A 10,284-nucleotide genomic window follows, 5' to 3' on the forward strand; every position below is an offset into this window, starting at 1 on the left:
CCCGGGCCAGTTCAGTCTTGAAAACTTGGCTCTGAGTCTTCTCCTCCTGCACTGCCTTTTCCAGTCGAAGTATCTCTGCACTCAGCTTCAGGATCTTGTCCTTCTCTGCCTGGAGATGCCGAAGAAGCAAACGGGACGTTAAGGGTAAGGGATGCCACTGGTAACAGCGCCATTCCTCACTGTGTCTCTTCTTTATTGGACTGAATGTTTTGGAGCCATTTAGAGACATCTTCCCTTCTTGCCTTCCTCATTCCTTGAAAGAAGGAAGGGCTCTGAGAGCAAGGTGCCTTGCTGAGTAGGAATGGGTATCGTGCAGGGCTGGGGCGTAGGGTGGAACATGTATCTGAATCAAGATGTTAACAAAGGCAGGTGCTATGAAGATCAGGAACTGGACACTCCTTGCAGGGAGGGGCCGCACCGGGACAGTGAATATCCCTCCCTCATGGGCCCTCCTCACCCCTAAGTCCATGAAGGTTCTCACCCTTGTTTCTGTCCCCCCAGGGGATTTGACCACACTGAGGTGGGGGCAGTAGTGACCAGGAACCTGCAGATCCCCCATCCCACTACCTCCACACTCTGCAGCAGCCCTGCCCGCTCCTTGCTCCACTGGCTTTTTTCCTCCTTCAAGTGCAGACTGAGCTCAGCCAGCCTGCCGTTGACTCCGGCCACCTCCAGACGGCTGCGGTGCAGCTCGGCTATGGTGCGGTCCCGGGCTCCCGCTGCGCTGGCCAACTCCTCCCCAAGAAGGGCAGCTTTCTGCTGGCTTGAGGCTGCAAGCTCCTGGGCCCCTCGAAGCTGCTCCTTCAGGGGCTCCAGCTCAGCCTCGGGAGAGAGGAGGAGATGGAATCAGGGCTCCCAGCAGTCATCTCTTGAGCCAGGAAGACAACTAGGTTCCTTCCTGTCCCCCATTGCATCAGGACCTCAGGCCTGGGTTCTTTAGTCTTGAGCCACGCCTTTCCCCCTATTTGTTTACAACCAGCCCTGGAACGTTTGCTGCTTCCTGTTGCCCAGGGCTTTCACTCACCACCCGCTGCTGGACCTGGCCGAGGGTGTCCTTCATCTGGGCCACCTTGTCCTTCAGTCGCTGGGCCTGAGCACTCTGCTCCTCCTGCCGGTCCTTGGCCTCCTGCAGCTCCAAATTCAAGCGGCGGTTCTCCCGCTGTGCCATCTGGAGCTCAGCCTGGTGGAGGTGGAGAGGAGGTAAGGAAAGGGAATACATATTTGGGGTGACTGGGGAGATGGACCTCTGTGATGAGAAAAGCCAAGGTTCCACTCCTCAGATTTAACACAAACTCAAACTGTCAGCCCTGGCCAGCCCTTCCTGGGTTCTCAGCACAAAGCAACTCAATCCTGAACGTCCCATCTCCAGTGGCACAGCCTGGGGTCTTATGTGAATCTAGGCATCCCATGCCTCATGTCTGCTCCCCTAACGCTTCCTTTTAGACCAAAACTCAACTTGGATGTGGTGTGGGCTCTCACACTCGCCATATTCCACCTCCCATTCCACCCCGTCCTTGCCACTTGTTTCTGTCCATGGTACTAACTCCTTCCCAAGTCGTTCAGGCTGGACACCTTGGTGCCATGTGCAGTTCTGTTCTCTCCCTAGCAGCCCACAGGATGGATGCTTCTCCATCCTTGGGTTCTGATGAAGCCGTTTGGAAGCTTCAATATTTGATTTCAGTTTCTTCCAAATTATGAAAAATTATGTTGGCAGACAATGTATAGACTCACATGTTAGCACACTGGAGAGCCCCAGGCACTGACATGTGCTTCCAGGTTAATCCATTTTTGTGAAAACCTCAGAATAAAATTTCAACTGTATTTTCTATTGACGTGAAGAGTGAACTGAGATTGCAAGGCAGAAGCTTAAAAATGATCATTTGTACTGGTCTGTATGTGAGACTCAAGGTATACTCAATACTGTATAACCACACACGATACAGAAACAGGTTAGCTGCTGAGGCCAACAAAACCGTCATCCATAACCTCCAATTTCAAAGTTTGGTATCCATCAAAATTATCTAATTGCTTTCATCATTTTATAAGGAAATGTTATACATCTGAATTTGTAGAAGTAAGTTTATAGTAAAACATGTAAAACCATAGTAAAACCAACTTGGAGCCTTACCTCGCTTTGCTCCTTGTCTGCCTGCACTTCCTTCAGCTGCCCAAGGAGCTTCTCTTGTTCCCGAGTCAAGGCCTTCACCGTGTCTCTAACCCTGTGAGTGGTGGACACAATGTCAGGTGACTTATCGGTTTCCAGAGAAGGAACAAAAAGACTCAGACTTTGTCATCAGCCCTTCTGCTGGGGCTCGTCTAGCCCAGAACGCCACCTCTCTGGGACACCCAAATTCTAGGTCTAAGCCCCAGGTATCCGAGATTGCTGGCTTTGGAGCGCAGTCTGGGGGTAGACAGTTGTTCCTTCCTCTCTGTGTGTCTCTTTGAGGGAAGCTCTGCTGATGGCTTCCCAGTTGTCTGCACTCAATCAAGAGACTGGAACCCAGATTTTTGTAGACATCTGGGGCCAGTCATCGTTAATGACAAACTTTTGATTTAGGTCAGAAGTCAGCAGATGTGTTCGGTAAAGGGCCTGAGAGTAAGTATTTTAGTTCTGCAGGCTGTGTGGACTCTGTGGCAACCTCTAAACTCTGCCACGGGAGTGTGGAAACAGCCATAGACAGGATGTAAATGAATGAGCCTGGCTGTCTCAATGAAGTTTTTATGAAAACTGGAATTTGAATTTCATTTGATTTTCACATGTCACATAATATAACTACTCTTTTGTTATTCAAGCATTAAAAATTGTCAAAACCATTCTTACCTTGAGGGCTATACAAAACCACGTGGTAGGCTGGATTTGGCATGTGGGCCACAGTTTGCTGACCCCTGGTCTAGACAGTCCCTGATCTTTTCCAGGTGCTTCGTTTGATCCCAACGTTTCTATTCCATGATTTAGAACCTAGACATTTAGTATCTCCCTAGGGCAAGACTAACACATCCTAGACTGAAGAGGCCTTAGGGACCAACTCACTTTTTACTCTGGGTCTTGGATAGCATGCTGCTTTTCTCCAAAGAGTTTTTAAAAAGATATTAAATCTACCAGCACTGAATGAAAGAAACTTAATTATGTCATTTGATGAAAGAAGTGTTTCTCCTGGTGAAAATCTGAAGGAGAGGCAAGGGAGGTGGCCAATATTTGTGCTATATGGTACAGAGAATAGTTGTCTAGCAGAAGATAGAAATTTATTCTATGTGGCTCCAGAGGTCTACACCAGGACCAATCAGGAAAGCTACAGCAGAGTAAATATGACACAAGAGATTAAAAAAATGATGGCTTTCTGATAAAGAGGCCACCTTCTGAGGCAGTGATCTTCCCTCACATACCCTCTTAAATACATTACATTTCTCCCAATGCTAAGGTTCTATGATTTGTAGCTGTTTTCAGGGCAAAGATCCCATAACATTTCTTGATCACCAGTTCTAACATTTCCTAATAATGAGAACAGAGTCTAATCTTATGCTTTGCTGAAGTAAAATCTGAAATCCACCCTCTCTTATCTTGCCTGGACCATTCTATCCATTCCGTTCTTCCAAATCCTGCACTCCTAGCTCCTGCTTCATCTTCGCTGCACAATAAATACTAATGATTATTTCTAAAGGTAAGGAATACAGAATAGGTTGTATTCCTATTCTGAAAGATGGAAGAGAGCTTGGCAGACAGAGATATCTTTAGGAACTGGAATACCCTGAGTGAAGTTGAGAAGGGAAGGAGAAACCATCAGGCAGGTCTTGCCTGCCTGACACAGGAGGCTGAGGTTTGAGGGTCACAGGAAACGAAGGGAAGTAATGGGGTGGAAAGGGTGCCTCACCTGTCCAGCTCCACCTCCTTCATCAGCACTTTCTCACTGATGGTCTGGATGTCCTCTTCCAGCTCCAGGATGCGGGCCACATGGTCTCCCTGTTGTCGGCTCAGGATGTCCCTCTCTTCTGTGAGTTCCCCGTGGGACCGGGAAAGCCCCTGGAATTAAGGTTCCCCAAGAAGAGAGAAGCTGAGACTCACCTCGCAATGAGTGGACTAAAGGCTTAGGAGTAGAATTCCTAAGTTTGACTACCTACCCATCTACCCTTGTAAATGTAAAATCTTTTACATTTACAAGTCACCTTCCTTGAAGAAGAAACTGTAAGGACACATCCCCTTCCAGTGAAGATGGCCACCTCCACCCTATCTCAGCACTCCTATGACTCAGAGAACTGAGTCTCACTACCAATTTGGGACAAGTCTCCCATCACAGCCAGTTTACTACTACTTGTGAGCCCTTCAGCCTGTATCTTTGATGCCAGAACCATTAAGAGCCCACTAACATCTCCCTTTCACTGTCTTCATTTTACTGGGTTTAGATTTTGGACCCCAGGTAGGCAGCCAGGACCTTCCCCCCACCGGCCCAGCTCCCACCTTATACTGCTCTGCCAGCTCCGCATGCTCCTGCCTGGCCGCTGCCAGAGCCTTCTCAAGCTCCTGCACTTGGCTCTTCAGCTCTGTCACCTGCCCCTCCAGCTGTAGCTTCAGCTGCATCAGGTCATTCCTCTCTTGCTGGCTCTCATCCAGCTGGTTCTACGGGGGACAGGATGAGAAGTTGGGTTCTGCCTGCAAAGCACCCATTCCAAGGTCCTGTCCCCACCACTCTGCAGATGCGTGTCAGGGTGGGGAAGTTACATCAGTACAGGCTATAAAGGGGAGAGTCAGAGAGGCCTGGTGTGCTACCAAATCCTGCCCACCTCCCATCACACATGGGCTCCCCGAACTCTTACTGCCCACCCCTCTTCTCTTTTGTCCCCGAGGTCTTGCCCCTTCTTTGCCCAGCAATGGCAGGAACTCCTCACCTGGCAGAAGTCTTTCTCAATCCACACAGACAAAAGGGATGGCTCCCCTAATTTTACCCTATTTGTTCTGGAGTCAGACAGATGTGGGTTTAAATCTCCAGTATGATTTTTGTTTTTACTAGCTAGGTGACCTTAACAAAGTACTTAATTTCTCTGAGTCTCTTTCCTCATCTGTCATGTGATTCCCTAGCCTGGATTGTTGGAAGGTTTAAATAAGAAAAATGAATGTAAAAACAGAAAGTGGGTAGGAGTTCACCCACCGCTGACTTACGTAAGATATGAGTATCTTCTTCCCATCCTTCTGGTGATTCCATAAGCTTAGAGGGTTCCAGAGGGCAGGAGTTTGCGTAAATCTCAAACTACTCATTCCCACCTTCTAAGCCTTCCCCAGGCCTGTCCTCTTGTCTGGGGCATGGACATCCTCCCCATCAGGCCCTCTCTTTCCCCTTCCTTCAGAAGTCTTCCTTGCTAACATCTGCCTCCTGTCCCTAATTCTTCTCTATTTGGTCCAATAGAAAAATAATACAAGCTACATATATAACTTAAAATTTTCTAGTAGACGCTTAAGGAAAATAATAAGAAACAGATGGAATTCATTCATCTAATCCAGTCGATCAAAAATGTTATCATTTCAACATGGAATTGATATAAACCATTATTGAGATCTTTTACATTCTTTTTTTAATACTAGGTCTTCAAAACCCAGTGTCTATTTTATCCATACAGAACATCTCAGTTTAGACCAGTCACATTTCAAGTGCTGAAGAGCCACACGTGGGTAGCTGCTCCACAGGTCTGGGGCCCTACCGATCTGCTCTCCCTCCTCACTCATCCTGGAAATGGGTCTCATCCTTCCCTCCCTTGGAACGTTCCTTCCCCAAGGAGCCTCCCTCCACCCTCTGCAGCTTCCTCCAGAGTCCAGGGAAGGATGAAGCCCCAGAAGGAGGTTCAAAAAGTTCTTAGGAAATACTGAGTGATGCTGGCCTGTGGGTGGTCTGCTTTCCTATCCTACGTGTTTGTGAGTATCCGACTGAGACTTTCCTGTAGGCAAGGCTTTGGGTAACTCCCAATGAGGTCACAGCTGAGGCTACAGCGAGGGCAGGGAAGTGGGAGGGGCCCCCTGCAACGGTATCCTCCCACACCCTTGCCCGGGAGCAGCTCTGCTGCTCTCTTCTCACCTGCAGCACAGTTGCCTTGGGGACAACCAGCAGGATGTCAGAGCCACCATCAGTCTCCTCCAGGGTCACCAGTTCATCCATGGGCCGTGGCTCTCGGAACTGGAAAGGGGGGCTCTGCCCACACACCCGGCCCTGGCGGTTCACATAGCGAAACTGGTAGAGCTGGGCTCCAGGTTTGGGCAGGTAGCTGGCTGTGGGGAAAAGTACAGACCCAGGACCCCAGTATGATGCCAGGCCCTCAGGTGCTCAGCAGACCCTCTTCCCCTTGGTGTGTCTTATTAGCCACTGTCTTTGGCTCCAGCCCCTTGCTCCCTGTTCTATAGACTGTTTTCTCTCCTCTCCGTCTCCCACAGGCTATTTCTGATCCCTGGGATACTCTTTCCCTCCTTTCTGCCTCGCCCTCTCTTTCCTCTCTTGCCCAAACCTACCCTCTTTAATAACAACAACAATAACAACAATGCTGTTGTTGTTGTTTAATAGCTAAGTCATGTCCGACTCTTTTGCGACCCCATGGACCATAGCCCGCCAGGCTCCTCTGTCCATGGGACATCCCAAGCAACAGTAGTGGAGTGGCCTGCCGTTTCCTCCTCCGGGGGATCTTCCCGACCCAGGGATTGAACCCAGATCTCCTCCACTGGCAGGTGATTCTTTATCACTGAGCCACTAGGGAAACCCAGTAACAACACTAGTTATCATTTTTTTGAGTACCCATTATGTGCCAGGCACTGTATTAACAGCTTTATCTGTATCATTTTAAATCTTCATATTGTTCCTATAAGCCAGGCATCCCCTTTTACTGTTACGATAACAGACACAGATAGGGTAAGTAATTTGCCCAAGGTCAAACAGCTTGTAAGTATTAGAGCTGAGATTTGACACTTTTAGAATCTAATGAGCATCTTCTTAATACGAAGCCACTTTTCCCCTCTTCCCTACCTCCTAATTCCACAGGAGGAGTCCCCTCCTTTTTTCTTAGGAGGCAGCGTTATTAGCCCTTTACTGTTCCTTTCATGTCTGAACCCCTGATGCTGTGAAAAGCCCATGATTCTATTAATATATCTGGTGAGCCCATTACCCTCTTCCAAACTCTATCCCTTTGACCCCTCCCTCCCGATTTTTCCTCTTCCTTGTACCTTGGAACTGGACGCTGGCGTGGATGGGAGAACCATCAGTAACACTTTCAGGCACCAAAGACCACACAAATGTGTGGTAATCCCGGACACAGGCAGCCTCCACCTGTCAGAGCCCACAGTGGGAGAGGGGTATGGCGATGCACCTCCCAGCTCTGGATAGTGCAAAGGGCTGAGGGACTGAATGGGGGCGGGCAGGATGGTGTGGCTGTGGCAAGGATGCTGAGAGACAGGGAAAGTGGAGGGCTCCTAGTGTGTCAGGAGAGAGCAAGGTTAAGATAGGGAGAAGGTGGGCTTTGCTTACACAGATGGCCTTAGCCATTTCTGACATCCTTCTCCCTACTTCCCTATCATTATGAGGTTGCGAATCCAGAAACCAAGTCATTCCCCTTATTCCAAACCACCCAGGACCCATAAACCTGAGCCCAAAGGGGATCTAGGGATACCTTGAAGATGCCAATCCAGTCACTGGCACTGGGCACGGTGCCTGGCGGGAGTGTGTAGTGACATTCCACCTTGGTGTTGGGAATGTAGGTCCGGGCTACATTCAGAAAGTTGACTCCACCCCGGGATGGTGCCCGGCTTAGTGATGACTCTTCCATTCTGGTCTCGAGCTATCTGCCCTCCTGTGAAACAAAGATTTAATATCCTAAAAAGTCTCTCCCCTCTACCTCTCTGTCCCACAACTCTGTCCCTACCCACCCACAGCCCTTGCCCCTAGAGATGAAGGTGTATCTGGTTTCCAACCCCTGTGAGTTACAGGACTCTTTAAAGGTATCAATCTTTGTTTCTAGGGCATTGGCCTGGCCTTTGTGGTCGGTACACATCTTGTCTCACACTGCACCCTCTGAGTCATAAGCTTTTCCTAGAATTAAGATCTAATTTCTGCTCCCTTTTCACAGCCCCACTGACCAAGCCTCAGTACCCCAGAATCTGCTTCCTGAAGTCAGTCCCTTCTTTTCCATTTCTTAATAGCCTTGGATATTCCAAATTCTTCAGCCTCCATCTCCTCACCCCATCCCTCACATCTTCTGGCTCTTGAATTCAACTTCCAACTGAGGTGTGGGCCCTCCCTCATCCTGAGCAGGTCTCCTTGCTCACTCCAGCTGTACCCAGAAATGACTTATGACACCTGAAAACAGCAGCCATCTCTGAAAGTAACAAGCCAGTCTTTGGAGCTGGAATGTGGCTGACCAATCCTGAAGCCTGTGAACTCTCACCCTCTCTTCCCATCTCTTGCCTGTCTTATGCCATGAATAATAATAATAATAATAAAGCCTGTACTCTTATCCAAGAGACAAAGGGAAAGGATGGAAATACAGGTTCTCTCCCTCAATTATTACTCCAGAAAGTCAAGAATTCTGGAGGTGGCTGCTTCAAGGGTGAGGTGGAACACTCAGTAGGAATGTGGTGCTGTGGGGAGATGGAATGTGGGGGCCCCACCCCAAGTAGGGACTGCCTGGAAGTATGGGCCCTTGGAACAGGGAAATGTACACATAATGTTGAGAGGAAGAGAAACAGTTCAAAAAGAACCTCACATTCTTTTCTTCAGGTCTTGAGCAGGGCTCAAAACCTACGGGTTTGACTGTTAACCCATCTCTAGTTTTCCCCTTCCCCCTCATTTTCTCTGTTCCCCTTAGCCTCAATTCTAAATGTCTGAACCCTTCCATCTGCTTGGACTGGTAGTTGGAGGCATGCTATAGGATGGGATTAAGAAGAAAGGTGTTCTAAGTTGGGTGAGGAGAGTTCACTGGAAAATGTGAGGGTAGAGTGAGGAAAGGTAACAATAATCAAGAGAACTCTGCAGCGGAGGACTGTGAGATGGCCCTCGTCAACTCTCATCTCCAGCGCACTGAACTGAGTCCTGTGTCAACCACAGCCACTAGTCATGTGCACACCCTCAAACATCACAAACCCACACCAGGCTTAAGTCAGGTGGGCAGGGACTTTAAAAGACAGAAACTCAGTAGAGAAGGGAAGGTGGGCCAGCTCTATAAAATGGAGCTACTTCTCCCTCCAAAATGGAGACTTAATTGACAACAAGAGGTGTCTCTTTATTTTCATCTCTGAAAAATCCCTAGTGAAAACTAGTCTATGTTTTTTCCCCTTCAATACTATTCTGGCTTTCTAAAAGGGGCTGAATTGTTCTCAAAGACATTGTCCTGGGCACCCAAGACAATATTCCCCACAAAATTCGTAACAGCTGGAAATATCCCCCAGGTTTGAAAGAGAGTTATGGGCACCTAAGGTGTGTATGTGTAGCCAGATTCAGGTGTTTGCGGGGGTAGGGGTGGGGGGTTCCCATCCCCCCACCACGCTGTAGGGCTCTAGAGTTCTTTGACATTCTACATCTTGGAAGGCTTCCCTCCCCACGGATCCAGCGTAGTGAAGGCCTTTGGACTGGTTGAGGGGAGCAGCGTAGAGGGTAAGGGGAAAGGGAAGGTTTGTGGGGCCAAGTCTTGCTGGGCCGAGAACGAGCGGACTTCAGCCTCCCTCGAGTTCCCTTAAGCGTATCACGTTTTATAGAGAAGGACTGAGAGGGAGGCAAGAGCCGTAAGAGGGCACCCCGGTGATCAGGCCCCCCATGAGACCAAGAACTCCCGAAACAGTGGGGATGGCTTCTCCAGTACGGAAAGTGTTAACGCTCAAACGCTCCTGCTCCCCCCTTCTACGGTTCCCTTCGATGATCCTTTCACAGATTGGAAAGTGGGGTGACCCCCCATAAGATCGCCCCCAAATTAGGCCAAGTTTTCTTACCCCACAGACGGATCAGCTGTTCCCTCACCTTTCACCAACAACAAAAACAGCACTCGGACTCCGAGAGGGAGGGAGACGAGTGGGCGCGAGGGCTTCTGGGGTTTGTGGTTCTCCTGCACTTTTTTCCCTGTTGAACCAGCGCAGAACTGGGACTACATATCCCAAGAGGCTGTGCGTAAGGAGGGCGGAGTAGAGGGCGGCCTTGGTGGCTGCCTCACCGCTGCATCCTGGGAGGCGTAGTTCTCACTTCCACTGCAGCCAACGAGGGTGTGGCCACCAAAGGACTTCACGGCCCAAGATGCCTTGGGAGGGGGCAAGCTATATTAGCGGCGACTGCT

The 10,284-nt window shown here is 49.3% G+C and overlaps 1 protein-coding gene across 2 annotated transcripts in view; it reads right to left on the reverse strand.

Moving 5' to 3' along the window:
- CALCOCO1 (calcium binding and coiled-coil domain 1) overlaps positions 1-10,030 on the reverse strand; it is a 13,590-nt gene extending 3,560 nt beyond the window's left edge. For both annotated transcript variants that reach the window (XM_010857952.1, XM_010857951.1), the window contains exons 1-10: positions 9,947-10,030; positions 7,636-7,815; positions 7,193-7,295; positions 6,060-6,250; positions 4,454-4,612; positions 3,870-4,018; positions 2,129-2,219; positions 1,025-1,180; positions 568-822; positions 4-109 (exon numbers count right to left, since the gene is read on the reverse strand). In XM_010857952.1, the coding sequence (XP_010856254.1) occupies positions 4-109; positions 568-822; positions 1,025-1,180; positions 2,129-2,219; positions 3,870-4,018; positions 4,454-4,612; positions 6,060-6,250; positions 7,193-7,295; positions 7,636-7,791 (1,366 nt within the window). In that variant the 5' untranslated portion in view covers positions 7,792-7,815; positions 9,947-10,030. The remainder of the gene's footprint in view (positions 1-3; positions 110-567; positions 823-1,024; positions 1,181-2,128; positions 2,220-3,869; positions 4,019-4,453; positions 4,613-6,059; positions 6,251-7,192; positions 7,296-7,635; positions 7,816-9,946) is intronic.
- Positions 10,031-10,284: the final 254 nt, after the last annotated feature.

The sequence above is a fragment of the Bison bison genome, unplaced genomic scaffold, assembly GCF_000754665.1.
Source record: "Bison bison bison isolate TAMUID 2011002044 unplaced genomic scaffold, Bison_UMD1.0 scf7180017864383, whole genome shotgun sequence".
NCBI lineage: Eukaryota > Metazoa > Chordata > Mammalia > Artiodactyla > Bovidae > Bison > Bison bison.